The sequence below is a fragment of the Metopolophium dirhodum genome, chromosome 8 (assembly GCF_019925205.1).
Source record: "Metopolophium dirhodum isolate CAU chromosome 8, ASM1992520v1, whole genome shotgun sequence".
In the NCBI taxonomy this organism is placed as follows: domain Eukaryota; kingdom Metazoa; phylum Arthropoda; class Insecta; order Hemiptera; family Aphididae; genus Metopolophium; species Metopolophium dirhodum.
Window position 1 is genome coordinate 15348177 of NC_083567.1, and position 27163 is coordinate 15375339.

General features: G+C 30.2%; 2 protein-coding genes and 1 long non-coding RNA gene across 8 annotated transcripts in view; 1 reads left to right on the plus strand and 2 right to left on the minus strand.

Moving 5' to 3' along the window:
- Nucleotides 1-944: 944 nt before the first annotated feature.
- The window catches only part of LOC132950129 (supervillin), a 30287-nt gene continuing 4068 nt past the window's right edge, over nt 945-27163 (minus strand). The window contains exons 2-26 of one of the 6 annotated variants that reach the window (XM_061021370.1): nt 19499-19554; nt 17265-17298; nt 16402-17163; nt 16074-16306; nt 15316-15462; nt 14744-14803; nt 14224-14608; nt 13942-14164; nt 13628-13886; nt 13284-13566; nt 13034-13185; nt 12724-12959; nt 12116-12329; nt 11893-12044; nt 11635-11806; nt 11378-11565; nt 11170-11295; nt 10936-11086; nt 9974-10222; nt 9455-9627; nt 7334-7460; nt 6990-7184; nt 6402-6742; nt 4983-5138; nt 945-1102 (exon numbers count right to left, since the gene is read on the minus strand). In XM_061021370.1, the coding sequence (XP_060877353.1) occupies nt 1016-1102; nt 4983-5138; nt 6402-6742; nt 6990-7184; nt 7334-7460; nt 9455-9627; nt 9974-10222; nt 10936-11086; nt 11170-11295; nt 11378-11565; nt 11635-11806; nt 11893-12044; nt 12116-12329; nt 12724-12959; nt 13034-13185; nt 13284-13566; nt 13628-13886; nt 13942-14164; nt 14224-14608; nt 14744-14803; nt 15316-15462; nt 16074-16306; nt 16402-17159 (5067 nt within the window). In that variant the 5' untranslated portion in view covers nt 17160-17163; nt 17265-17298; nt 19499-19554 and the 3' untranslated portion in view covers nt 945-1015. Of the gene's footprint in view, nt 1103-4982; nt 5139-6401; nt 6743-6989; nt 7185-7333; nt 7461-9454; nt 9628-9973; nt 10223-10935; nt 11087-11169; nt 11296-11377; nt 11566-11634; nt 11807-11892; nt 12045-12115; nt 12330-12723; nt 12960-13033; nt 13186-13283; nt 13567-13627; nt 13887-13941; nt 14165-14223; nt 14609-14743; nt 14804-15315; nt 15463-16073; nt 16307-16401; nt 17299-19498; nt 19555-21076; nt 21161-21792; nt 21813-27163 lie in introns of those variants that run through there. The other 5 variants (XM_061021368.1, XM_061021367.1, XM_061021366.1 and 2 more) reach the window with 5 other exon arrangements.
- LOC132950133 (uncharacterized) lies at nt 4986-6948 on the plus strand. The gene is made up of 3 exons (XR_009665185.1): nt 4986-5125; nt 5376-5643; nt 6419-6948. It is a non-coding gene; the product is annotated as an uncharacterized LOC132950133 (long non-coding RNA).
- Nucleotides 20704-26052, minus strand: LOC132950131 (uncharacterized). The gene is made up of 2 exons (XM_061021372.1): nt 25783-26052; nt 20704-23495 (listed from the first exon to the last, which is right to left on the minus strand). The coding sequence occupies exon 2, from the start codon at nt 23480-23482 to the stop codon at nt 20963-20965; it is 2520 nt and encodes an 839-aa protein (XP_060877355.1). The 5' UTR covers nt 23483-23495; nt 25783-26052; the 3' UTR covers nt 20704-20962.

Consider the following 27163-nt stretch of genomic DNA (forward strand, 5'->3'; position numbering starts at 1 on the left):
TGTTGGTTTAAGATCAAGGAACTTGAGGACATCATAATATAAATCAATTGGTGTACAAGGAAAAATACGGCAAAAAAAATTATTTAAAGTGTCAAAATATGCTCATCATTAATTTAAAGGTGGCTGCAACACCATTCGTGCAATTGTCTATAAAGTGTAGTTCATCTGCAGTAACCACATGTTAACAGATAGTGGTAATGTAACAATATTGAGACATTTAATCTGTGACATGTAATTACAGAGGAACAGTTTTTTGTACATATTATTGAATCAAAAACAAAATATTGCAGTAAGACATAACATCAAACACGAAGGTGGTGTTCTGCCGTTACACGGTATTTGACTTACAAATTTTGCATTTATGATAATTTTCAATAAGTAATGAAATAAATACTAAATTGGTTTCAGGAGGCGCATGCATTAAATTACAATTAAAAAATATACGGGTAATATTAAATACATGTTCATTTGAATTAAATTAAGTTGAGCTTCAATTGTTCTTGATATAAATAAATATATATAAATATTAATAGAAAAGTATGAAAATATTGAGACCTTTAATTGAAAAATATTGTTATTACAAAGAATCACAGCCTAAAAATAAAACAAAACAAATAAACATCAAATTATTGTAATTATATAAATAAAAAAATGTTGAGTATTCAGATTAAAGTAAAAAAATAAATAGCACACAACTCGTGTTTTGAAAAACGTGTTATACATAAAGTGTTACAAGTTATTAAACGTCAGCAAACCAAAACATTAAGGTAAAATATTACTTATAAATATAATATTATACAAATAATGTTTTGTTTTAGTAACTTGTTACATCCCATCGTATAGTATAAGTAAAAAAAAAATATATTGTATCTCTAAAATGTAATAAATAAAAATTCACAATAGAAAAATACAAGATTGCATACACAATACATTTTTTTTAATTCACGCACACACATACACACACATAAAAAAAATTCAACGACAATATAGTTTGAGTGGTTGATTTTGGATCGTATTAAAACAGACCAACAGACTGTTTGATTTTTGTACGCTTCCATTTCGGCAGTTGTAGGAATTCATTTTTGTTCATGTCTAATAAGCCCTGCAAAAAATAATACAATATAGATATATCAGTTATATAAATGTATATTACAGGTGGCAAATAATTTCTCAAGTATAATATTTTTCCTCAATATGTTTAGTTGTAGCCTTGCAGGTATAGTTAATATAAAATAGGTAGTGAACTAACTAGGAAGTACCTACATTGGATATTACTTACATTATTATAGACGATTACTATATAATATTAATTATGATAATTGATAAATAATAGTATAATAAAATTGTTTAGATTCTGAGCGAAGCGATGAATGTATTGATTTTACAATGATGAGTGTTTTTTTTTTATTTTTTTTTGCATTTTTGTGTCTGTCATCACCTTTTAGGACAGTAAAAGTACTTGGATTTTCTTCAACAGTAACTATTCTGATAGGAAAGTGAATCTAGTTGGTACTTTGGGGGGTCAAAAGTAAAAATTTAGTAGTTTTCAAAAGCGACGTGAAAAACAAAAGAAAAATTAAGGAAAAACGGGAATTTTTACGCAAAATCTGTTTTCGAGAAAATCGATTTTGGTTTTTGGTGTAACTCTAAAACAAATGACCGTAGGGACATGCAATTTTGACTGAATGTTTATATTAGCATTTTCTATACACCATAAAATTTGGAAAATATTTTGACTCTTTTTGAGCTGTTTACGAACATTGTCAATTTTAAATTTTTTTAGTTTTTTTTTCTATAAATATCAATAAAATTTTATCTGTTGAGTAAAAAAGCTTGAAAATTTAATAGAAGGCTCCAAGGTTATTGATTCAAAGGCAGATGAAAAAAATTAAAAATCCTTAGTCAGTTTTTATTTATAAGCATTTAAAGTTCAAATTTTGACAAAATACGGAAAAATCACAAAAATTAGCAAATTATTTTGAGTTGAAAATTCATAAAAATTTTTCTTTTTAAATCGAAGATTTTAAAATGTAATATAAGATTACTCATAAGTTTGTCTACCTTTATCAAAAAAAAAAATATCTACAAGAAACTTAAATTAAATTTTTATGAGTATCTGAAATTTATATTTTTACAACATTTGATATTCACTCGATTTCTCATGTAACAATTTTCTTATTTTATTGTAATTAAAAAACGAATGACTGTAGATACTTGAAAATTTCACTGAATGTTTATATTAGCATTTTCTATACATCATACGATTTTGAAAATATTTTGACTCTTTTTGAGCTGTTTACGGACATTCTCAGTTTTTAATTTTTTTAGTTTTTTTTTCTATAAATATCAATAATTTTATTTGTTGGGTAAAAAAACGTGAAAATTTAATATAACGCTCCTGATATATCGTTCTAATAGCGGTTGAAAAATATTAAAAATACATAGGCACAATTTTTTTTTATAAGCATTTAAAGTTCAAATTTTGACAACATTTATCAAATTTATAATTTATTAATTATTTTGTAGTTATAAATGTATAAAATGTTTAACTTTTATGGCTAAGGATTGAAAATTTAAAACAAGGCTCCACGTAAATAGGTTATATATAAATTACTTTATTCACAATAATATCATCAAATATACTTGGTAATATCATAGGCTGACTGGCCGTTTTCGTTCAGAATCGTTTTTCTTATACAATGATATTATATCATTGAATTCAAATTTAACACCATCCATTACAGTGACCCACTTGTAACCTACTGTACAGCAGAGCGACATCCACTTATCCACCTTTTTTATATTATTGTTTAAATGTATTTTAAAAATTGTTCTCTGCTTAAAAGTCCCACAGGCCACAAATAACGAATTGATTTTGATTATTTATAAATTTTCATTGGTTAGATATATTCTAAAAACGAACACTCTCAAAATTCACCAATTTATTATGCCCCTGATAACCTATAGATGAGAATTTGATTGAATTTTTTTTTTTTGGAACTAAAATCGAGTTCATAAAATACAAGCAAATTAAAAGGCAAACAAATTAATTCTTTAATTATTAATTTAGAAAATTATATAATCTTTACAAATAATAGGACAATAAGCATAATGGATGTTTTATATATTGTGGCTTGAATGATGTGAGTGATGAACTATTCAGAGAGGTACTTTAGCGTGAATTTATAGATTTTTTAGGAAATTTGTGTATTTAACAAATAAGATTTTGGGACCATTGTCACTTGAGCCGTCTAGGAGGGGTCTAGGGACGGAGATGAACGGTATATTTTTAGCATGCTGACGGCGGTTGGTATGATTTTAAAGGCGATTTCTGAATTTAGAGTAGTATAGTTAGGCTGTTTCAGTGACTAGGAATATCTATCTGTATGAGGAGAAAAATAATTATTATAATTTTAGGATAGCTTTGAAAATAATATTTGGGGGAATTAGCCCTCCCCCTTCCAACCATATTAAATTCGTGTCTACGGCACCGTCTGGGTAAGTATCTACTGCTTTGTTGATTGTAAAATAATCAAAATCATAATATGTGTTATCAGAATAAAAATTGCATAACATTAAACATGGCGGTTATTTTTTATTATTAATTGTTCGCACTTCGCAATATAACAATACGTTTTTTAAACTTTAAGGTTGTTGAGCCGTTGATAAAAAATAATATATTAATATAATAATAACTACATTTTTTACAATTGATCCAATTAACAATTACTCCACTCCACCCAATGTATGTCGTGTTATATATCAAGAGAATGTTCAGGGGCTATAATTGGATTAAAATATTGTAGTTCCCGAAATATAATACCATTTAGATTGTAGGTCTTCGAATCTTCACATTATACTATTTTTAGCATATTAATCTCAATAGTTGTTTAAAGGAGCGCGCACAACACAATTTTTTTTTATTCAAATTAATAAAAAGTTAAATTATTCTATACAGATTTATCAAAACAATCCGATGAAAAAAATGTATTATTTTAAGAAATATTGATGAAAATTTAAAACAGCCACGTAAAGGCACGTAAAAGTTTCACCCTTCATAGTAAACGCAATAATATTCAGATTTTAAAATTATAATACTATCGATTTATTATGGTTGTCGTAATGTCGTGCCACAATTTATTACTACGACGCGACGCGTGACCATACTGCTAGTGAGCAGAGTGGTTTGATAAAAATTACTCTGAAAATATTTCCAAATCCATTTGAAGTTCAAATGTTTACAAAATTAAATTGTATATTTTCAGAATTACGAACAACGGTAAGAACAACTTATATATATACGAATATTATGAATACAGAATAACCTAAACCTTGTATATGTTCAATACTTAGCTATAAAAACTTAAAATATTTTATATTTTTTAACTAAAAAATTATTTATTTACGTTATTTAGACGAATGTGCAGGACCTCAAACGCTTATATTATAAGCTTTTTGACCGAGCATAAAAATGTTATTAACACTTATGTAAAAAATACTTTATGTAAAAAACGAAAATCTTAAATGCCTATAAAATAGCTACAAATTAGTGTTAATATTTTGAAAATTACGTTTTCTATAAAAAAATAATAGGTAATTCAAGTAATATTGGAGTGTTTCAAGTTTTTAAATTACAAAAAAATAAAAAAAAATCGTTATTTTTTTGATTGTTATTTTACGTGTGAATATTCAATTTGAACATCAAACGTTCATAGAAATTAATGTGGATTTAAAATAAATTTAAGTAAATAGTTAAATCTTATTTACTTATTAGGTAAGTACCTACTTATAAAATATTTTAAGCAAATGTATAGCAACGCATATCATTATGCATTAGGTACACGAGTGGGACTCTTTTTAAGTCTAAAATAACGGAATCAGAATGGTAATGAGACATTACTAATGACTAATGGTTATCTTTGTAGGTACTTATTATTCATTATAAATCAATTATTATCTATTAATTATTATGTAAAGTGTACTTTGAACGAGGCCGGTGACAAGTAGAGCTCCAGTCTGGTGGGATCGACGCCGTCTGGTAGAGGTCTCTGGAGTAGCTGGGCGGCCGGATAGGATTCTTGAGTGATACGCGCCAACTCTATTTCGACAAGCTGCGTCTCACCAGGTTTGTGGTTATGCTGAAACCATAAAACAAACGTTTTTATCTTCGGCTAAATACTTATTATATAATATTAGTTTATTACTTAACGTCTCAGAAGAGATTAAAATATTTTTTTTAAATTAGTTTTTTCTCGATTTTGAGAGCAAAGATTAAAACTATTAGGATGTTTATCTACAATATACTGTCCTTTTCACCCAGTTTTATAATACATCTAATTACATATTTATTCAAATGTTAATTAATGTTTATGTAGTTAAGCTGAAAAGCAAGCACTAGAAGCACTGGAATTGGAGATGTATGGAAATGTTAAGCTGAATAGCACGAAAACCAAATAAGGAAGTGAAAATGTTGAAGCTAGGAAGAACATTTTCTGATGATTGTCACTAATTAAATTAATTAAGAGACAGTTTCGATTGTTTGGACATGCTCTAAGACACCTAGAAGAGTTGCAAACTATAATAATAAACAGTATGATGGAAGGGAAAAGAACGCCCAGGACGACCTAGCAATTCATACATCAGGTAAATTAAGAAAGATACGGAAATCCGAAGTTATAAAAAAATGAAAGAAGAAAACCGTAGCACGCTACTCCATATTAAGAAGAAAATGTATGAATCATAAATATGGATTAATAAGTAACCATTAATTGTAAAATTGAATTGATATTAAATATACTTTATTACATTATCCATTTGTACTAATGTAATTAGGTTTATTTATTATAATTGGCATATTCCTTATATTTGTTATGAAAAGGTAAATATAAAAAAATGATATCGTATCATTGTATACGAAAAACGATTCTGAGCGGAGACGGTTTGTCAGTCTGGATATTTTATATTTTATTATAGCCTGTTAAGTTGAATTAATATTATAAATTACAACAAAATAACTAAAATCGTTATTTTTATTTTTATTTTTAATCGTTTCTGTGGTGATATGAAGTACCATTTTGATCCAATTTGCTAAAAGATTGTTGAAATGTTGAAATCGAAGCACTCCTTCTGGTAGAAATTTTGTATACAGGATATAAAAAAAACACCACTGTAAAACCACTAGATTCCTCACTCCGCTCAGAATCTAACACCTAATTAATGCATTTATATAGCGACCACACAGTAATTGAAAGAGCTGCACCATAATAGAAAAAGTATTAATATATTTTTTGATTAGGTATAAAAATGTCTGTACATAGCTATTTAATCAGTTTTACATTTTAGTTGTAAATACCTCTCCCCCCTCCCTTTTTGATTAATTAGGGTGGGATGAATATTGTTACCTTCATATTGATTTCAGCGATGTCGTCGCGGTCGCGCCATTCCGGGAAACAGTCCGTAAACCGGAGCGGCTCGAGTCCGGCCCATACCAGAAACGCTTTCGGATCGTTGTCATCGTCGTCGCCGTATTGTCGTTTCCAGTAATCTAACGCCGTCTGCATGGCCGCCCTCCTTTCGGCTTGAAGTCTGGTCGACGATGATCCGCGATGGTTTAACGCTGTTGCCGTAAAGGTAGCGGGCTCCGCGTCAGCGTCATCTCCCTCCTCCGCCGTCAACACCGCCGTCTCGGGCCACCATCCTTGCCACAGCCACAACTCCTCGCCCGTGTCAAGCATGAACGTCGCTAAACGTGAAAACGAAACAGCGGTTTAAAAGACATCGTGCAAATTCTTATCGCGTATTTATAAAATTAAATTATTTTTAAAGAATAAAAACCATTCGTGTGCCACTATGCAATACCAAATAATTAGCTATAATATTTATCAATGACTAATTTGTAATTACACAATACGAGTCTATATTTAAAAAATAAAATGAATACATTTGAAATGTTAATGTCATATTATAATAGATGACGACAAATCACCTACCTGGTTGGCTGACGTTGTACAGGTGATCTTGCAAGTACGGATACGGCGATGGCACATATGCACCAGCCACCAGCGTTGCTTTGAACTGCCCGAGAACTGACGAGAAATGAAACAGTTTCATATCGCTTGCACCATGTCCGACCGGCCGAGACAATTGCTGGTTGCAAAGTCTCCGAGAGTTCTTGCAGCCCAGAGCTATATATATATGAATACACAAACACACAATACAATTTATTATTATAATATTATGCATACGGTTGCCCGTCGTCGTTATTATTATAATTTATTCGAATTTTCAGGTCTTTTACGCCTCAAAATCCTCTATAGTTTTTCATTTCACATACCTCTGAAGAAATCTAATGACTCGTTTGTTTCACTAACAGTCTTCGGTTCCTGCGGGACGACGCCATCGGCTAGTCCTAATTCCGCTCTGTCCAATTTTGACAGACTACCGGCCACTTTTAATGATAGCTGTAATAATATATATTCACACGCAATGTAAATTAGTTAAAAAATTTAACGGAATGTTTTTACGGCATTACAAAAATTTTATAAATTAAATCCTCACCATTAGGTATGTATGAATATATTATTATTAATATCGATTTAGAAGAGTTATCTATAACCACAATAACTTCATATATCTAGTCCAATTATATCCCCAATAAGTTAATTTATAGTCCTATAGTTATGGTCACGGACACGTAGGTCCGAATTAGAAATAGGTATAATGTATATAATGTAACGTGTTTATACTCGTAAATGTATTGTACACGGAAAGACGACACTACAAAATGTAAATCCCATATTATGATGTATAATGTCTATAGACAATAAGTAAACATAATACCAAAGTATATGACGGGTAACGATTAATTCATGACCATTTTGCATTTCAAAACTAGCGGCGATTACATATAGGTTTCGTGCCGGTAGAGGGCCCTCTACCCAGTGTGCATACTTTATATTTTCATGATGTGGATTTCAGACATACTCGAGTAGTCGCGTATATTATTTGTCATTTAATATTTTAATGTATCGGCGAAAACAGCAAAAGAAGCTCACGAAATGGTCTATTTATCATTCGATTAATTTGTTATTATTTGAGCGTGATAAAATTCATTATCGTTCGTGATGATAATGAAATTATTATACGATTACGTAATACGTGATGAATGCCACATACTCGCATTACACAGCTGTATCGTTTTTTCTCCGACTAATTAACTGTTATTATGCCGAGTTGACTGTATTGAGATTTAGAGCAAGAACATATTTTAATGAATTGATCAATTTCGATACCTACTTAAAACGTTAAGAGGCGTGAGTATGTGTGCCATATTACACCCATTAAATAATGTTACGGTCCTATTGTAGTAGTATTAAGTTATTGATTTTAGACTATGAACACCTATTAATTATTATGTAATGTATATAATTACGGTGTTATACATGTTTTAAGTTGGGGGAAGATTGATTTGAAATTGAACTACTTACTAGTTTTTAAATTTAATTAAAAAGATCATTGATCTTTAATGCAAAGGAATATAATATGTTCAATTTTTTTACACTTTTACTTAATATTTATCACGTTTTGGATGCCGACCCCGTAGACATCTTGTCTCCGTTTTACAAACGTACAACAAAGCATATAATTTATATTTAGCTGTTCAAATATTGTATTAGCTTTAATATTAGAGTGAATTGATTTATTATCAAACTTAAATATAAAGACATTTACCATGGTACGACCAAGTGGGTTTACAATATTTCATTTTTTAAACTATAATATTTTACATACTCATAATATTGGCTCTTAACGCTCAACTTTTATATATTTTCATCTTGTCTTAACCTGTATAATGTAGATGTTTACTATTACATTTTTTTCTTTATACTTAAAGATTTAAATAGAATTACTATAATAATAAAAATGAATACTTAATTTGCATCTTTAAATTGATATTTGTCCAACTCTAAATAAGTTTATAATAATACATTAATGTTATTTACTATTTTTGAGATATTTATTTTTAATATTAAATAATAACCGGACAAGTGTTCAAATATACTTTGTTTATAAACGTAATTTGTTCATAACAAATTTTGAAGTTTATAAAACTGACAATAAACCGTTATTCGCAAACAAAAAAAAACCTGTTGATATATTATAATTAAAAAATCATTTAAGATTTAACATAAGCCAGACTCATTTATAAAATAAAACTATTAAAAAACAAAAAAAAATACTCGGTACTCGAGAATACGGTACTATAAATCAGTAAATACTTCTATATTTATATAGAACGATATAAAAAAATAAAACTTATATACTATAGTATGTTTAACTTGTCCGTTACTTATTAAAATCTAAATTGTGTACTTGATGTCTTGATAAACACAAAATTGAATAATTGATGGTAAATCACCACATGTTAGATCTAACATTATAGGAAGGAACATACCTCTCTGATTGCATCTGAAGATCCGTTCCCGTGCCAAATGAAAACTGTGCCGTTTTCAGAGTTGAGAAGAACAAACGACGTTTGGCTACGTAATTGCGTTGTAGAACACAGTACCTCGGTTAAATGGGCTTCACTCTCATTCGCCCCGTGGACCATGAATAGACGCCAAGTGCCTGAAATTGGTGTATTTTGATTACAATCGTCTCATATATTATTATAGATCGTGAATTTGTGGCTTCGTGAGCATTCTATTAAAAGGAAATTAGCGTATTTTTAAATCGAGTTTTTACGTGTATTATCGTCAAAAATATTATACATAAAATGGTACGATTATATATATTGGTACCCGCACATTACATCCATCTAGACAAGTAATACACCATCCTCCAGATAAGAAACACGTATAATTGTAAATCAAATGTTGGTTTTGCTCTCTTTTAAAATTGTTTATCGAAACGACCAGGTTTGTAATTTATTATAAAACAACATTGAATCAATTTAATATAATAACAAAATTACTTGGTGTTCCATTTCTCTTGCCACGGTAAACGATCGCGGTCCCCTTGAACAGATTCCAAAACGCCGGCGGTTCGTGACCTTGGTCAATCCTCAACTGCGGTCCCTGTTCTGTGTCTAGTTGTACGGTCAACAGAGCGGCTGCACCCTGATCGTTTTGGGTAGCGTCACGACCATGCCAATACCAGTACGCACAGCGATTTCTGCCAGAAGTGACCATTCGACGGGACGGTAACCCGCTGAGTTCTCTACCTGTAGATAATCAACTTGAAGTTAAGTAAATATTGATCTTATATACACTTACGTATATCATAATGGTCATAAAGAGCCTAAAATTGAAATCAAGGCCATTTTAGAGGTGACCAGACCTCAAACAAGAATTATATTCTTTTTATAAATTATAAACAATATTTCCAATTTTTCAAGTATAACGTAACAAAATTAAAGGTATTTATCAACCATAGATTACAATGTACATTCAAATATTCAATTTTTTTAAAAATATTGTATACATTTTTAGTATAAAAATATATACTAGATTAGTGGTTCCCACCTCTTCTATTCTAGGCTCTCTTTGTAGTAATCCCGCACTCTTCCTAAAAAAATTATTTACGGACGTCGTGATGGCATAAAACAATTAAGTACCCCGGCGAAGATTTTGAGTGTTTAGCGGCTAAATACTCATAATCTTTATCGACATCCGTAATAACCGGTCATTATTATTTTTTTATTTTTTCCTTGAATTGTAAAATACAAATAATTAAGTAAATACAAATTTTACTTCGTGATTAATGCTTGCGCCTCCCCAGAAATGTGTACAGGCCCTTTAGAGAATATTTTTATATGAATGCACTACAGTATACTACACAATTTGTAAAATGTTAGCCACCACCCACCAGTATTAGGTATTTTAAGTAGGTTCTATACAATTATTATAATAGCAAGCATGCATTGCACTTACGTACCTTGAATAGAAACGTTGTATGTCCACCGAATAATGTATGAGTCACCGCTGTGAAATTGACCAGCAGATTTGGGTCCCAATTCGGTGCTGTCGAATTCTCGGACATGCCATACGGTCACCTCCATGGTGTTTATGACGAACTCTCGTAAAGTCTTCAATGATGAGAACACAGAATTGGTTTAACGCTATATATAACGCACATGATATCATACATTATATAAGTCCACCAACTTACCTCTTTGTCGTAGTACGAGGACCCACGACCGAGATGACTACCTTCTAAGACCAAATCGGGCTCATTGACCGACATTTTCAGCATCTCGTCCGCGTCAAACGCGCTTATTTCGGTCGACCAATCGATCTACGGACAAAGTTTCAATATTTAATGTATATTTCACAGTAAATTATATTAACATGATATAAATTATAACGATCAAACTAACGCATGTGGTGTCATGTTCTCCAGTTTCTTTGTCGTCGCTCTTCTTCGACGATCTTATGACCCGACTATAATCCGGCCAATCTAAAAACTTCTCTCGAAACAACACCGTCTCCATATGTTGCGTTATCTTGGCAAATAGCGTCCATTCAGGCCTCTTTGCTCCCGACTTGACGTAGACGGTGTCTTTATCTACGCAAGATAAACACAGGTAAAAACGCCCAACAAATGATAATCGGAAAATATTACCACAATACTTACTTCTGTCACCCAAACACGTGGCTACATCAATCGGACTGACGTCAAATTGTGAATAATCGTAACCGTCGTCGAAAAGTTGACGAGCCAGGTGGATAGCCGGCCTGCGTTTGGCAACGTTCACGTTTTTGCCGTACCACACATATATTTCGCTACCAAAGTCGAAAACCAACGTCTAAAAAATAAAACAAGAACGGTCAAAGTTGGGGCGTAGGAAAATGGGCTAATAATGATAATAATAATAATAAAAAAATTACACACTTTTGAGGGATCTAGTATTTCTATTTTGGCCATGGTTTCCGATATTACTGGCAACATAACGAGCTCATCGTTAGTAACCTCGTACACCACGTTTGTGGAAACGATGGCCGCTTCGTACAATTCATCTTCGTCCGGGTGTCCCGCTCCTTGGCCTGAGCACATAATCCATTTACGATTAATGTTATAAACCATTCCCAGCGAATATAATTGTTGCAAGTCTTACCTTTGATGGAAGACGTTTCACTGGACGTGACGCCCAGAAGAGTCCAAAACTTCTTTTCGTGTTGACTATTGGGCAATGAAGAATCACAATTGATTGTGTACAACTGGTTAGCAAATTTGCAGCCCAGATCTTTCTTATCAAATATGCTTTGAGCCACTTTAGCAGCATGCGATCGTTCAATAACGTTTGAATATTCTCCGATCCAAACGAAAATCTAAACAAATTATAACCGATATGGTTAACAACTAATGTCTTCGATGGAACTGCTATAAAGTTTAATTGATTGTAGAATACATTTGATTTGATTTGATTATATTATAATATATTAAATCTATGCCTATAATATCTTTATAAGAATTAACATGAAACATATATCAACATATAACACTATAATTTAATTTTTGCTTAACATCGATATATATGAATATTTCGGAAAATTATTATTGTTAGTATTATTATGTATAATAATATAAAATGGATTATTATTTTTTTTTTTTAGATTGTTTTATTATAGGTACTAGTTACTTGTATTAAATGGACTTCATATTTTTCCCTTTATAAGGCGTTCAATAATAATAATTACAACATATATATGAAGTAAATCTTACTTGTGAAGGTGTGACTAACACATAGGAATCGCCTTGATTGATAGAATCAGCAGACGGAGAAACAAGACGAGTTTGAACCCGCCGTCGGCCTTTTATATGTAACAACATCAAATCTTTGTATGGTGGTAATAGAGTAGGAGTTGAATCTCCAGACTTCCGAAGATTCACAGATGCAAAATCTTCTTTACTGGCCAATGCTGCAAGAGCTTCTCGAGCCAATGGAGTGTTGATAGTTGCTAAATACCGACCATAACAATGTTGACTTACAAGAATGAATATATAATGTAATATAAGTTAAAGGTATACTTACATGTTTCCAAACTACGTTGTAATAATACATTTGATTTATTTTCTGTATATTTTTGCTGGGCCAGATCACGATTTGTCGCTAATGCTTTTAATGGGTTTTTTGACCCCTCGTGTTTTCTTTGATTAAATTTAACCTTTTTCCGCTGCACGAGTCTGAAAATAAAAAATATAAGTAATATTACATAACATAAAAGTCTATTATTTTCATAATGTTCAATAATTAATAACGAAAATACATATTATATACTTACAAATTAGATCGTGTCGATTTCAAATGATCAAAATCTACATTTTCTATTTGATCGTCATTAGATGTCTGAACCGAACTACCGAAAAATTTATCGAAATCATCATCGATCATAATTGGTACGTTAACGGTTTTTTCTTTTTTTATGTTATTTAATCCATTTTCTAAAGGTATTTTTTCAGACTTGTTATTGAGGTAAGATTTTGTTTTACTATCAGACATTGAAAGACTTCGACGGACATTTATTTGTTTGGTAGACTCATCGCATATTTTATTTTTCATTACACCTTTATAAATAAATACAATTTACTAAAAGTTGATAAATATTTTTAAGTTTAGTTTAATTACTTGAAGATGATTTTTCTAATGAGGTACGCTGAGTGACTGACAGAAGAACAGGCGTAAGAGGTGGTAAAGATTTATTTTGCATTTTTCCAGCTACTGTAAAATTAGTAGTGTCCTTTTGTTCAACTCGTTTTTTCCAATCCTTGGAAGAAGTTTCAAGCCGATTAAGTCGATCAACTAAAATATTATCCATACATTCAACTGGTTCTTCGGTAGACTTAACTTGTCTAGTAAGTTGCTTACGAAGTAAATCTTGAGCCTCCTAAAATACTACAGTTAGGTTTTGTTTTAATAAGCATTAGTTTTAGTTACCTTACATTTATTGAATTATTTGACACCTCGTGATCCTCTGGTTTTATTTTCAATAATCTTTTTTGCCAATCCATCTGACCACTCTTCTTCAAAGCTACTAGCCTATCCCTAATAGATCCTCCATTAACAACCGAAGTGCCATCAGTATTATCACTAGATGGTTCAACTAACTTTTTAGGCTTCGGTAACTCTTCATTTTCTTTGGTCATGGTTCCAAATTTTTCTTGTCTACAATTAAAAAGTTTATTTGAAAAATCACAATTTTATTTGTATATATGATTTTATACCTGAGCAATTCCAATTTTGAATTGCTGTTGAATGATCGATTTATAGCGACATTTCGGGAAATACGATTTTTAATACGTTCACTATCAGCGGATTCTTTTGCCATTTTTACAGGTTGAACTTTAATTTCTGGATTTTTTTTTGTCTTAGCTTTGGATTGAACTTTAATTTCGGTGGATTTTTTCGGATTTTTTGATGGGACTTTATTTTTTAGTACAGTTTTTGTCTCATCTTTTGGTTGGACGATAATATCTGCGATTTTGTTCGTCTCATCTTTTAATTGTTCTTTATTAAGACATTCAATTGGATTTTTTGTAGATTCTGCCATCCCGTTTCTTAAATATATTTTTTCCTCTACTTTGTCAACGTCAATAGTGCAAGTGTTACCTACATTTCATAATCGTAATACGTATATTATTATTTAAATTATTCAACGAATTACGTAAGATTTTGCATGGAAAATTAATTACAGTTGAAGAAGTAGTGTATTGAAAAAAAATGAATAAAACAACAAAACGTTACCATTAAATATACGAAGCCGATCCATTATAAAGCTTCCTAATTTTCTTCTTGGCAATCTTCCTTTTACATTTTAAGCAGAATACAAAAACAATCACCAAAACGCATGCAAAAGCAAAATAATTAATTCTCGTTAAATATTTATTACTATAAATAATATTCTATTTAATTTATACATAACACATACAATAGTATACATAAATACAATTACTGCAAATCATAATTAATATATGTGAGACTAAACAACTAGGCTTCAAATCTAAATAATAAAATATTATTTTGCATAGGTATATTAACTGTGAGATTAGATTCGAAGATAAAAACTATAGATATTTTCAAATCAAGCCAAATGTGAATAAATTAAAATTGAAAACAAACTACGTTATATAAGAAAGACTATTAGTTTAAATACAGCATGTTAATTTCAGATAGTAAAAGAACTAAATTAAATATTGTACATATTATATTTGTTTATAATTTAGAAACAGTACTAATAGTCTAGTATAAGTACTACTGAAGCTAATTGTAATCATTGTTATATTTACATAATACTTTACTACAAGTACGTGACATACCATTATCATCATCGTTTTTGCATTTAGCACTGTTCAGATTTTTAGCTTCTTGTAATTCGTGGTTAGTCACTGGCTGCGTCGAGTAACGATTGGCAGCATTCAGCTTCTTTTCTTGGCACTGTTTATATTTTGACGGTCTACTTTGGGCTATTTATACATAATATACAATATAATACATATTTTCAGTAAAACTATTAAATATTATATCAGCAATTAACATATAGTATAGTTTTATGTAATGAACCCAATTAAGTAGCAGCGTAATTGGCCGGAATGTATGCACGATACAAGTCGAGTCAAATCAAGAGCAAAATTGACAACAGTGTTTTTTAGTATTTTAATTACCTAGTAGGTTATCTGACAATTGTTCTTTACACGTTTACAAATAAAACGGTTAGCAATAAAAATGCTATACAAAATCTCTATACGCGGAGGTATATATTACAGTGTTTTAGAACCAAAAGTTCAAACGCCCTTAGAAAAATTCGTTAATTAGAATATACATTATACATAAGTATATCATATTAAAATACATAAAAAAAATACGATAATTATTCTCTAGAGCGATTATTTTTTTTATCTAACTTAGGTATAATAATATATATATCCTTATATCCAGGTTATTATCATTATCGTTATTACCTATTATTGTTAAACTAATTAATTTTTTTTATATAAAGCTAAATACATTTATCATAAAAAAATAGTTTAAAAGATAAGGTAACAAAACACGTACTTAATAACAATAAAATAAATACCTGTGCAGATATTACTGTTGACATCCGACGATGTGATGCAGATATCTGCAGCGGTCTTATCGAAAATACTTTGGAATTCGCGATTTTTCACCGAAACGCTGTTGGTGCGCTTCAAGGACGCATCGACAACATTCTCGTTATCAGCCCAACTGCGACCGCTGCAGCCGGGTGTCGAAACGTTTCTTACGATCTGATGAGTGTCGTTTTCCGAGTGCGTAGTAACAGCAGTAGTTCTAGAACGATAAATGTAATAAACCGCATGACAACACAATACGCGCGTCATCATAATATTATCATATTTACGCGATTGTCACCTTGAAAAACGTACTTTTTAACGGCATTGATTTCGCTGGGAGTCACAGGCTGCGTGCGAAACCTCGTCCGGTCCCGGGCGCCACGCGTGTGCTGCAGTCTGCAGTCACGGATGCTGCCGGGAGGATCATCTCTGACGACCCCGGACTCCAGGTCAGATATCCGCTGGGCGACCGATGGTCGTTTGGACGACGAACTACACTTGGTCAGACCGTCAGCCGTTGACTTCGACTTTAGAATCGGCCTTTTGTCGTCCGCCGCGGCCGCCACCGCCGCGGCCGACATAATCTTCTTCAAAATTGGCCTGAGACAGTCTCGGTTTGACTCTTCCACCACTGCCGCCTGACAGCGATCCCGAGGCGGGCGGACGTCCCGTTCGCCACGCCTCTTTAGTATGCCATGTGACGGCGGTTCCGGCGACGGTTCGCTCGTTTTCCGTTTCAAAATCGAATGGAGTTCGCTAAAATTGTTGGCGAGCAACGTCTCATCGTCGCAAGACTGACAGCGGTTTTTCAAAATGGGTTTCTGTGTCGACTCGTCGTCAAAACTGGCCGACTGTTTTTTTAGTATGCCCTGTCTGCAGAATGACTTGTGGTTGGACGTTTTTAAGGAACATTGCTGTAGCCGAGGGTCTGCGTTGACGTCCGCCTTTATCGCGGGCGTCATCGGACTGTCTTCGTCGGCGGGCATTATTTCAAGAGATTTCCGTTTCAAAATAGATTTAGAACTATTTGGTTGATGGCGAAGGTAGTGGGGTTGGTGGTGATGGTCCATACTGCTGCAGTGACGATTATTATAATTATTGATATATGAAATTTGATTAGGCAAGTTCAATTGAATAATACTGTGTTCGAACGAATACAAATTATAATTACTTACATACGAGTCGGATAAATAATTAGGGCATTTTGAGCTGGAAAAAAAAATAGTAACAATTTAGTATATGAATTCACTATGTACCAACGTACTATAATGTTTGTTATATCGCGTAATAACAACTAGCCGAGCTGGACCGAAGTGCGTGAATTAATGAATAACATCTTTCCTAACAGCAATAATGCAACCTTACATGGTTTGAGAGTAACAGATCCCCTCCAGTATTTAATAGACCTTCACAATCGAATGATTTACCGTCATTTTAGCATTAATGAAAGGTACCTATAGCGTTTTCCAGCTTTGGTCTATTACACGCTCAATGATTTTAGTGAAATCTGACAATATAGACTAGCTCCTTGGAAAACAAAGAAAATATCGTAAGAAAATATCGGAATACTAGCACGGTTCCACAATATTTCGTCACAACAATGGTTGATTAAAATATTTTTAGTATTATTGCTATTATTACTTATTACGGTGAAAGAATTCCAAGATAAACTAAATCGTCGACAATTATTATGACATCATCAGCATCTATATTATATATAAGTAGGTACATAATATAAACACGGTTAATCGAATAATCTGTATATAATCTTAATATAATATAAGAACTGTAAATTTTTAAAAACATATTATTTTAATCTTCTTACTGCAGTTATGATTTAAAAATACTTTATTCATATAGGTAATCCTTGAAATGTTATTCGAAAAAACCAGTAGTATAACTTTTTTTTTTAAAGTTGGTTGTTATTCTATAGACATTCAGATATTATAATATAGCTACAGAGTATAGATTTGAAAAATATAATACATTATTTTTACCGTTTTTACAAAACTATAAAAACCGTATGGTTATTAAAATACTTATTTTTGTCATAGATAACGATTTTACTGTTCAATATTTCACGATTAAAACATAATTAAATATAATTCGTATAAAAAATCAAATAAATTACATTTTTCAGAATTAACGACTGATTAATATCAATATAGTTTGTATTGTCTTTAAAATATTATATAAAAAAATATTTTAGTTTGATAGCCACAGTCTGTAACTGATGACTTACAAGTCCAACGCATGTATGATGTATGTTATGAACTAATGACTTATAATATTATATATTTATATCGTTAATATACGTATAGTATATAATATATCATATTATATTAAATACATCATTGATTATGAATACATATATAAATATTAATAAATAAATTATAAATAATAATTGATTAGTATTCATAATCAATGATAATAATATGTATTTATTATGTAATTAACAAACATTGCAGCTAATAACCAGTCTATTTCCGGGCTTCAGCTCAATGGAAAAAAAAAACATAATTTTAATTTTAGTATGGACAGAAAAAAAACAATAACATTAAAATAATGTATAGTAGATAACAGAATAAAATAATAACATGAGCAAACGTTAAATAAATTATTAAAAAATATTAAATTGTAATTTTGAATACTTTTTTTAAGGGACTTGTTTAAGTTTCAAGTAAAAGTTCTCAGGGGTTCACGGGGGGAAATAAAATAATAGGAATGTTAATTTATATGTTGGTGTTACTGTTACCATAATTAGCTTCTATTAAACTACAATATACGATTTAAAAAAAAAAATGGTAGTGTAATTAATACTGATAATAGTAATACTGAATAGCAACCATTATAGGTATATATAAAAATGATAAATTTTATTATTTCAGTATCAACTTGTTACTGCGTGATGTTCTCATTAAGGTATTTATCGAGCAATTCTTTAATTTTAAAAATATATATTTTTTGTAGGCCAAGTTGTTAGGTACCTACTTAATTTTTTATAACTACGTCACAGATTTTCAACCTTTCATCTAAACCGACAATATTTAAACAGCCAAATAATTTTATCTGTTCGTCTCAAACCACATGCATATTTAATTTTAAATAACTAATAACTATTTCTTAAATTGTTTAAATTAAATTTGAAATTCTCACATTTTAGGTATTTATTTTAATTTTATTACTGAATTACTAAAGTAGATGTGTTATAATAATTTTAAAATAATAATTACACTATAAATATGAATACATGGGTAGCAATTATTGAATTATTGTAATTTATGTTAAGTGATTAAAATTTTAAAAATATAGGTAAGATTTAAAATTCTAATAGGTAGGTACATAATCTACTGAATTAATACTTTAACTATTATTACGTTTTATGTGTAATGCATTTAGATTGACTTACATCATAATACGTTGGAGTTTTTCCGATTTTAAATGTTAAGTTACATTCCAGTCGTCCTGAAAAACAATCATTTACTTATTTAAAATTAATAATATAATATAATGGTACATATAAGTAGGTTATATTAGTAACAAAATACAAGTAATTATTTTATAATTCAAGAATAGTTTTTTTGATAGCCACGTGCTCAACAATACATAGAATGTGTGAATGTGTGATTAGTATGTTTAGACTAATATAAAGTAGGTAGGTATTATAGTGGTATGTGCACTGCGTTGTTAAACACAATATTTAGGCTTTTCACTACATATATCTAATATCTATACCTTAAGGCCCAAGGGGAAACAAATCTTTAAAATTAGTATGCATAATATCTACTATACACACATAAACGGTGTACATAAGCAGGTAGGTATTACAGAGAGGAAAAGCAAATTGTAGATATCTTCGGGGCGAAAATATACATATATACAGAGTGAAGAATTCGAGAACTCAATTTAGAGAAAGTTGTCACTAATCAATTGTCAAAGTGAACAAAATAAGAAAGTTAACCACCTCGTTTAACGATTTAATGTCTTATATGTATACGACTTGAGTCGACTTGCAAAAAACGCGAGAATAATGACTTAATTTTTAAAACTCGACAGTTAGGTACTATGTTACGAACGTTGAGCACAGTATAATTTATTTCAGTGTACAAGAAATAACTGTAATAATATGGCTGATATCGCAAATTGCTTCGATATAACTATATTATATTTATGAATAAAATCTAATATACGAAAAAAATAGTTAAAACAATTGGTAAAACGATTCGAACAAAATTATTATTATTTTGACAAAATGACACACCTTTGTAGTATGTCTCCATTGTAAACACTATTCGTGTTGCTTTATTTGGCGGGTCAAGATTAAATTTAATTATCATACTATAGAATATACATCTATACATAAACCATACTTGTGTGTGTTAATTCTCTGTCATTATATTTTTGAAACTCAATATGTTTTGTTTTTTTATTTTTCGACTGACTACATATATTATTACAATAAAGGTAGTATTATATATGTATACAATATTTTACGACAACAGCCTGTACAGACTAAATTGCTCAGGCGGAGAGTGAGCGAGTTATAATATCTAAGGAGTAAGGAGGGGGAAGGGATAAGGAAAATAATCAACTGTGTAATAATAATAATAATAATAATATTTAATATGCGTTGTGCAGTTTTTATTTTCTCCCAGCGTGTACATTGCGTTATTATATTACGAAACAGACTAAACGTACCGTATGTACACAAAAATATTTGGTTTCCGAACACCTACATACGTATATATAGGTGTAATAAATAAATAGTAATGATAATAATAATAATAATAGTTATGGTAGTAAATAAATAAAAAAAAGCGACAAAAAGCTTAAATATTAATTCAACAAAATTGTACAAGAGCGTATTATAACTTCACGAAAAGCGTCTACACAGATGTAAAGTTATGAGAAAGATCAACGCAATAAAAGTGCCGTATGCGTTTACACTAAATAATTGATAAATATATATTGTGATGTACAAGCACACCTCCAGATATCCGGGCATACGGTTTGGATACTCCATCGACGGCACATTAGCGGTAGATAGGGATGATAGGTCTTTACTAGGTTGTTTATTATTAGAAGTCTCGGTTCGGTTTTCGGATGCACTTGCAGAAGAAGAAACGGCTGACTCAAAAACCACTGGTGCAGGTTCGTCGCTGTGGATGTGTAGGCATTTGGTCTTTGGCTCGGCGACGATGGCGGAGAGTACATTGGCCGGTTGCTCGACTGTGGCACAAGCACGGGTATTATCTTCTTTGTTATATTTTAGAAATTGGTATTTGATATTTTCGTCTCGTTCGCGTTTATTGCCTACCACCACGAAACCATCGTTTGATCGGTTATCGGTCGACCGCAGATACCTATGGGCATACTCTCGTTTAATAAGCTCTCTAAAATTCGGTTGGTTTTTATTGTCAACGCTTTTGCTCGTCAAACCTAAATTTGTGAATTGCATGGACGCGCTGGGTGTTTTTTTAGCCGTATATTTTAGATACTCATCAGTGGCATAATTTGCAACGTGATAACTTTTAGAACACGTTAGAGCAACGGGTGACGCTCCGTTTACGTTTCGTTCGTTCGATAACGGACAAATCAATTTTAACTTTAGTGGTGGTGCATCGTTTGTAATACAAGTGTCATTCGTTAAACATAATTTATGAGGTTCATGCTGTAATAAGTTCGTGCAAAAAAGCGACTTACTTAATTGATTGGCTTCGCTAAAAGTGAATCCTGTCAGCATAATTGGTTTATGATGATTTATTTTGACTACCATCAAGTTTTGTTGGTTTTCAGCTATGATAGAATCGACCAAATCGTCATATGAGAGTTTTACTTGTTTTTTTTTATTATAGCTGTTATCAGATGGTCTTTTTTTTATAATCCAATGAGTATCGTTTTTTATTCTATTATTATCCAGTTTGGGAATCAGGTCATCAATTCTGAATCGATTTCTATGAACGAACGAAAAATCAATACAAGTTTTAAACTTATGGTCTTTCCTAAGAGACCGAAATGCCAAATCGTCTTCAACAGTGTCTGGTATTTTTCTAGGGTGGAACGATGGTTTATAACGGCCTTCAGGCACCGCATGCAAATAATCAGTGGGAGCGGCGCTCACGATCGGACCTAGAGGTATTCCAAACGGCGGTTGCGGATCAGAAATCTTTAGGAAGTTGAGGTGTTGTCGCTGGCTTCGGAAAACCACGTCATCTAGTGTAATGTCAGGTTCTCCGGACGACGGTTTAGGTATTTTATCGAGATTATAAACTGTCGGTAAAACTAAGAGGAAACTTCCTGGTATAAAACTTTGCCGTTTTGATTCTTTTTTATTCAGCCTTCTGTAAGCCATATCATCGGATATAATATCAGGTACGCCTGACCGTCGGGTCTTGGGCAATACTCTTTTAACAGTTATACAGTCCAGCTCGTCGGAACTTTGGTATCGCATGTTTTGGTGTACTGTAGGAAGGTCACGCCGTTCAGCTCTGTCCAGTAGATCCTCGTCACTTAGTCCTAAACTGTTATACATGTCCTCCAGTTCTTGAAGTGCTTCTTCAACGGTTTGAATTTTGGGTACGGAATTTTCAGATTCAGACGACAAGGTCTCAACGTCACAGATTTGAATGGGTCGTCTACTTCTCGGCGGTTCTTTTGTGTAATTTTCATTTCGACATTCTGTCTTATCGACAAGAGACTTGACTTTATCTGTAATATTATCATAAGATCCCTGTTTAAAATACGTCGAGTCTGATTCTCGTGACATGAGTCTATTATTTCTAAAATAATAAACCGTTGTAATATTAGGGTCTCTGGGGGGAGGAGGAGGTGGAATCTTCTTACCAATTAATTTGTTTGGATTTACATATGATTTTGGGTGTTTTTTTCTATAGTTAGTATTATATTGGTAATGTCCGATTTCAGACGAACATCTAAACGGAACACTTTTTAAAACTGAAGGTGTCTGCTCGTCCTCTTCTTGAATATAATGCGACGATTGGCTACTATTACCGCAACTTCTATACACACCGATATCACTATAGCAAGCACTTGAACTAGAGCTATATACGGATTGTTGTGATGTTTTCCATTCGTTTGATGAAGATTGGTTGTTAATATTTGCATACGTGGACATGTGATTTGTGTACTGTAATGAATTACATCTTCTTATTAGCCTGGGACTACAAGTGTACTGCTCGATAAGACAGTCAGTAGAACGTTTTAAGTGGTTGTTGTGTGCCACTTTTTGATTTATTTTCCCATCATACGGACAGAAGTCCACACTCTCTTGACTTTTTTTTAATTTCTTTTTTTTTGATAAAATTCCAATCAATGACCACCGTCTTTGTTTTTTTTGACTATTTGTCTCATTTTTTTCATTTGGCACTGGCATAATTTATAATGGTCTGGAAAATATAATATATTTTGTTATTTCATCAATTTAGAGAGGAATTTAATTAGTTTAAATTATGAGAGTGACGTAATATACATAGAATACGAATACATATTACACAGACCTATTTTATTATCTCTCCCTTTTTTTAATTTACACATACGGACATATGTGATACGTAACTAGACGTAAATTCACAATTCCTATTAAATGGTGAAGTTAACTATTTTCACCTTGAAAATCAAAACAAACAGGAAATTCAAGGAGAAATTAAAATGGCCAAAGCAATAACTGAAGAAGAAAAATATAGGTTAAACAACTAAAATAGAATAATTATTTATTTTAAGATCAAATTATGATATATTTTAGGATGTTTAATATTTTGATATTTTAATTTAATTTCGTCTTTTTTGATGAATATATAATATATATGTAGATAGATGGTTAACAGTTTATTAGCTTTAATTTTTCTTTTTTTTTTATTGTTATTTATCTGATGAAAAAACTGGTATTTTTAATTATTCATGAGAATTATTTAAATTTTTATTCAATAAATTAAGTCAAATGATTAAAAAAATCAACTTAACAAAAATAAAATTACAATTTACACTCAATAAAATTTTAAAATTTTATAAAATAAGATATATGAAGTAAATGTTGAGAATTCATTGGATTATAATTTTAAATATAAGATTATGCAATATAAATAAGTATGATATAATATTTTAATATCAATTGACAATTATTTATAAGTAAATTGTTATTACTATTAAAAATGCATAATAATTTGTAAGTCATTAAGTATTATTTAATTTGAATCGTATGTTTATTAATCTACTGAAACGTTTACTTTATACAAATCACTTTTTTCTAATCGCTACATGTAGTTTATCGCGGTAATTTACTCACAAATATTGCGGAAAAAACAAAGAAATTACTTTCGATACGACTTGATCTTTGGCACATGCAAATTTTAGTTTATGTTTCACAAGTACAAGAGCAATTTTAATTTTGCAAATAATAGGGAATATGGAATTTTTACATTTCAATATTTTATAAAAAAAATATTACCTATTATGCTTTAGAACGACGAAAATTAACTTCTAACATAATGTAGTACGCCTATATAATATAAATTATCAAATTACATATAATATAGGTACCTATTACCCACACGAATAGTATTATGATAATTTAAAAATACTGTAATTCTATACAAATTGTACATTCAGATTGAAGAAAATATTAATTAATTTGTCATTTAAAACGAATGAAGTAACTGCGGAACGAAAGATACTGCATTAAATTCAATAGGTAACATATAATATTCAGAGGTATTATGATATTTGAATATGATTGAAATTCAGTTATGAACCGGAGTCAATTTAGAGATGGTGCATTCAATGTAAATAAAATTTTAACCCGTTTAAGTGCCCCTAATCAACGTTACCGTAGTATATTTTCATTAAGGTCATTTACGATACACACGTAAACCTATTATGATTTATGAGTAAATTTAGTTTATATAATACAGTTTTATATACAATTATTAAAATAATATAATTCATTTAAAACACATATTGTAATATTAGTTTTACAAAATATTCATGTTAACATATACCTATACATGACTTCATCATAAACAAATCGATAATAATAATTTAAATTATTTAGAAATGCATCATACATAAGAATAATATAAAAAAACGAATTATGTTGAAAATATTTTTTCTTTTCTCACCCTTATTATTTTATCTACTTTTTAAATTATTTTTATTATATGTTCGAAACCTATGTATAATCATTATTTTTACTTACATAACATAACAATTAATTATTTAAGTACTAACTTTTTGTATATAAATAATGTTATACTTTATACAACAACCTACGTGAAAAACTCTATGCATTTTAAGCTCCACTCATATTCGAATGATAGAAAAATAGTTATATTTCATATCGTATTTTTTTAGGATAGTTATATAACCAGCTGAATAAACTATTGGCGTCTGCTATTACCTTCACGGCTCCACTACTATGGTAAAATTATTGACCTATTAGATTTATAACATACAAAACACGATGTTGTATTAAAAATTGATAATATAACATAATATATAATAACAAAACGAATTATGAGTTTATGACCTCAATTATTAAATCCTAAAGTCCGATATTATAATGAATATTAAATACCTATCGGCTATCGTAGATATGACATTATTTTGTTACCTACTTGAATCGAAATACGATAATACATTATAAAAGTAAAACGAGTCAATAAATATGTAGAATCTTACCAAAACTCTTGTAATTGACTAGAAGAACACTCTCGCCAATATGTATATTAATTTAACTTTCTCTGGGGAAACAAATTTTAATAGGCTTTACTACACACGTAAAATAAAGGTAGTAAAATACCGCCAATGAGGTCGACCGCTAAAACAACACTGCGGCATTCATGGTTCTGTCTTGTCCATACTAATATCGTTACAAACCCCTTCTACTATCACATCACCTATATGGCAGTAATATTTGACATTGAGCTCATATGCACACGTATTAGGATATAGAAACAAATACACAACTAAGAATGACAGAAATTATGTACCTACTATGGTTATAAGTTATAACTTATATATTTATGAGAATACGTTGTACAGTAAGGTGCATTTTTGTTAGGCAATTGTTAGGGCATTTTATTAAGCTTTATTAAAGAGAAAAAAATCCATTATTTTTAAAATAAGAGGACAATTAAAACGTTTGAAAATTAAGTTCACAAATATATAATATAATTAAATTTTAACAATTTGATTCTTCATGAAATCCAAAATATACAGGTTAAAAAAAAGTAATTTATCAAAACTTCAGGATAATATTTATATTTACTTTTGACTGATTTTAAATTGTTTATATTTTAAACACCTTTTGAACTATATAAAGCAATAGAGAATTAAATATTTATTTTTATTTACTTAAAAAAGTTTAGTGAACATTTGCTTGCTTTAAGTAAAGATAAATTAAATGAAATTTTAAAATCATACAACCATATTTTAATATAATATGTACAACTCACACAAATTTAAAAATTGTATTTTAAAATCAAAACAAAATGGAACATCAAATAAAAAAAATAGTAATGGGAATCTTTAAACTAGAATATAATATTAACGTGTATTATTTAATATTTAATGATATTAGTTTTAAAATAATTAGGTAATTTTGTGCTTATTTATTGAAATTAAATTGCTTAACTTGAAACTATACCTGTACTTGAAGTATTAACTAATTAAGATACTTAAATTTATATAATGGATAAAAAATAAATTATTTAGTAAATATTTAAATTACTTACCTTATACATTCTTACGTACAGTGTAATGTTAATCTTCGAATCCGAATAAAACTATTAATTAAATATTTTCAAAATATAATATCACAATTTAATATTTAAATAACAGCATCAATTCTGAAAAATGTACTTGTATAATATTTATACTGTATTTGATACTATAGTAATATAAAAATCAAGAATACAATTTAATATATCTCATAAACAAGTAAGAAATATCACAAAAAATTACAGTGTATTCTTATACTATAATATTATGTTTAATGTTTCACCCTCAGATGTTATGATTTGTGAATAATAGAATCACCATAAGTAAATACTTTTTAAAT

Coding starts and splice junctions, on each gene's coding strand:
- LOC132950131 (XM_061021372.1), bottom strand. CDS start 23,482: ATGCCAGTGCCAAATGAAAAAAATGAGACAAATAGTCAAAAAAAACAA.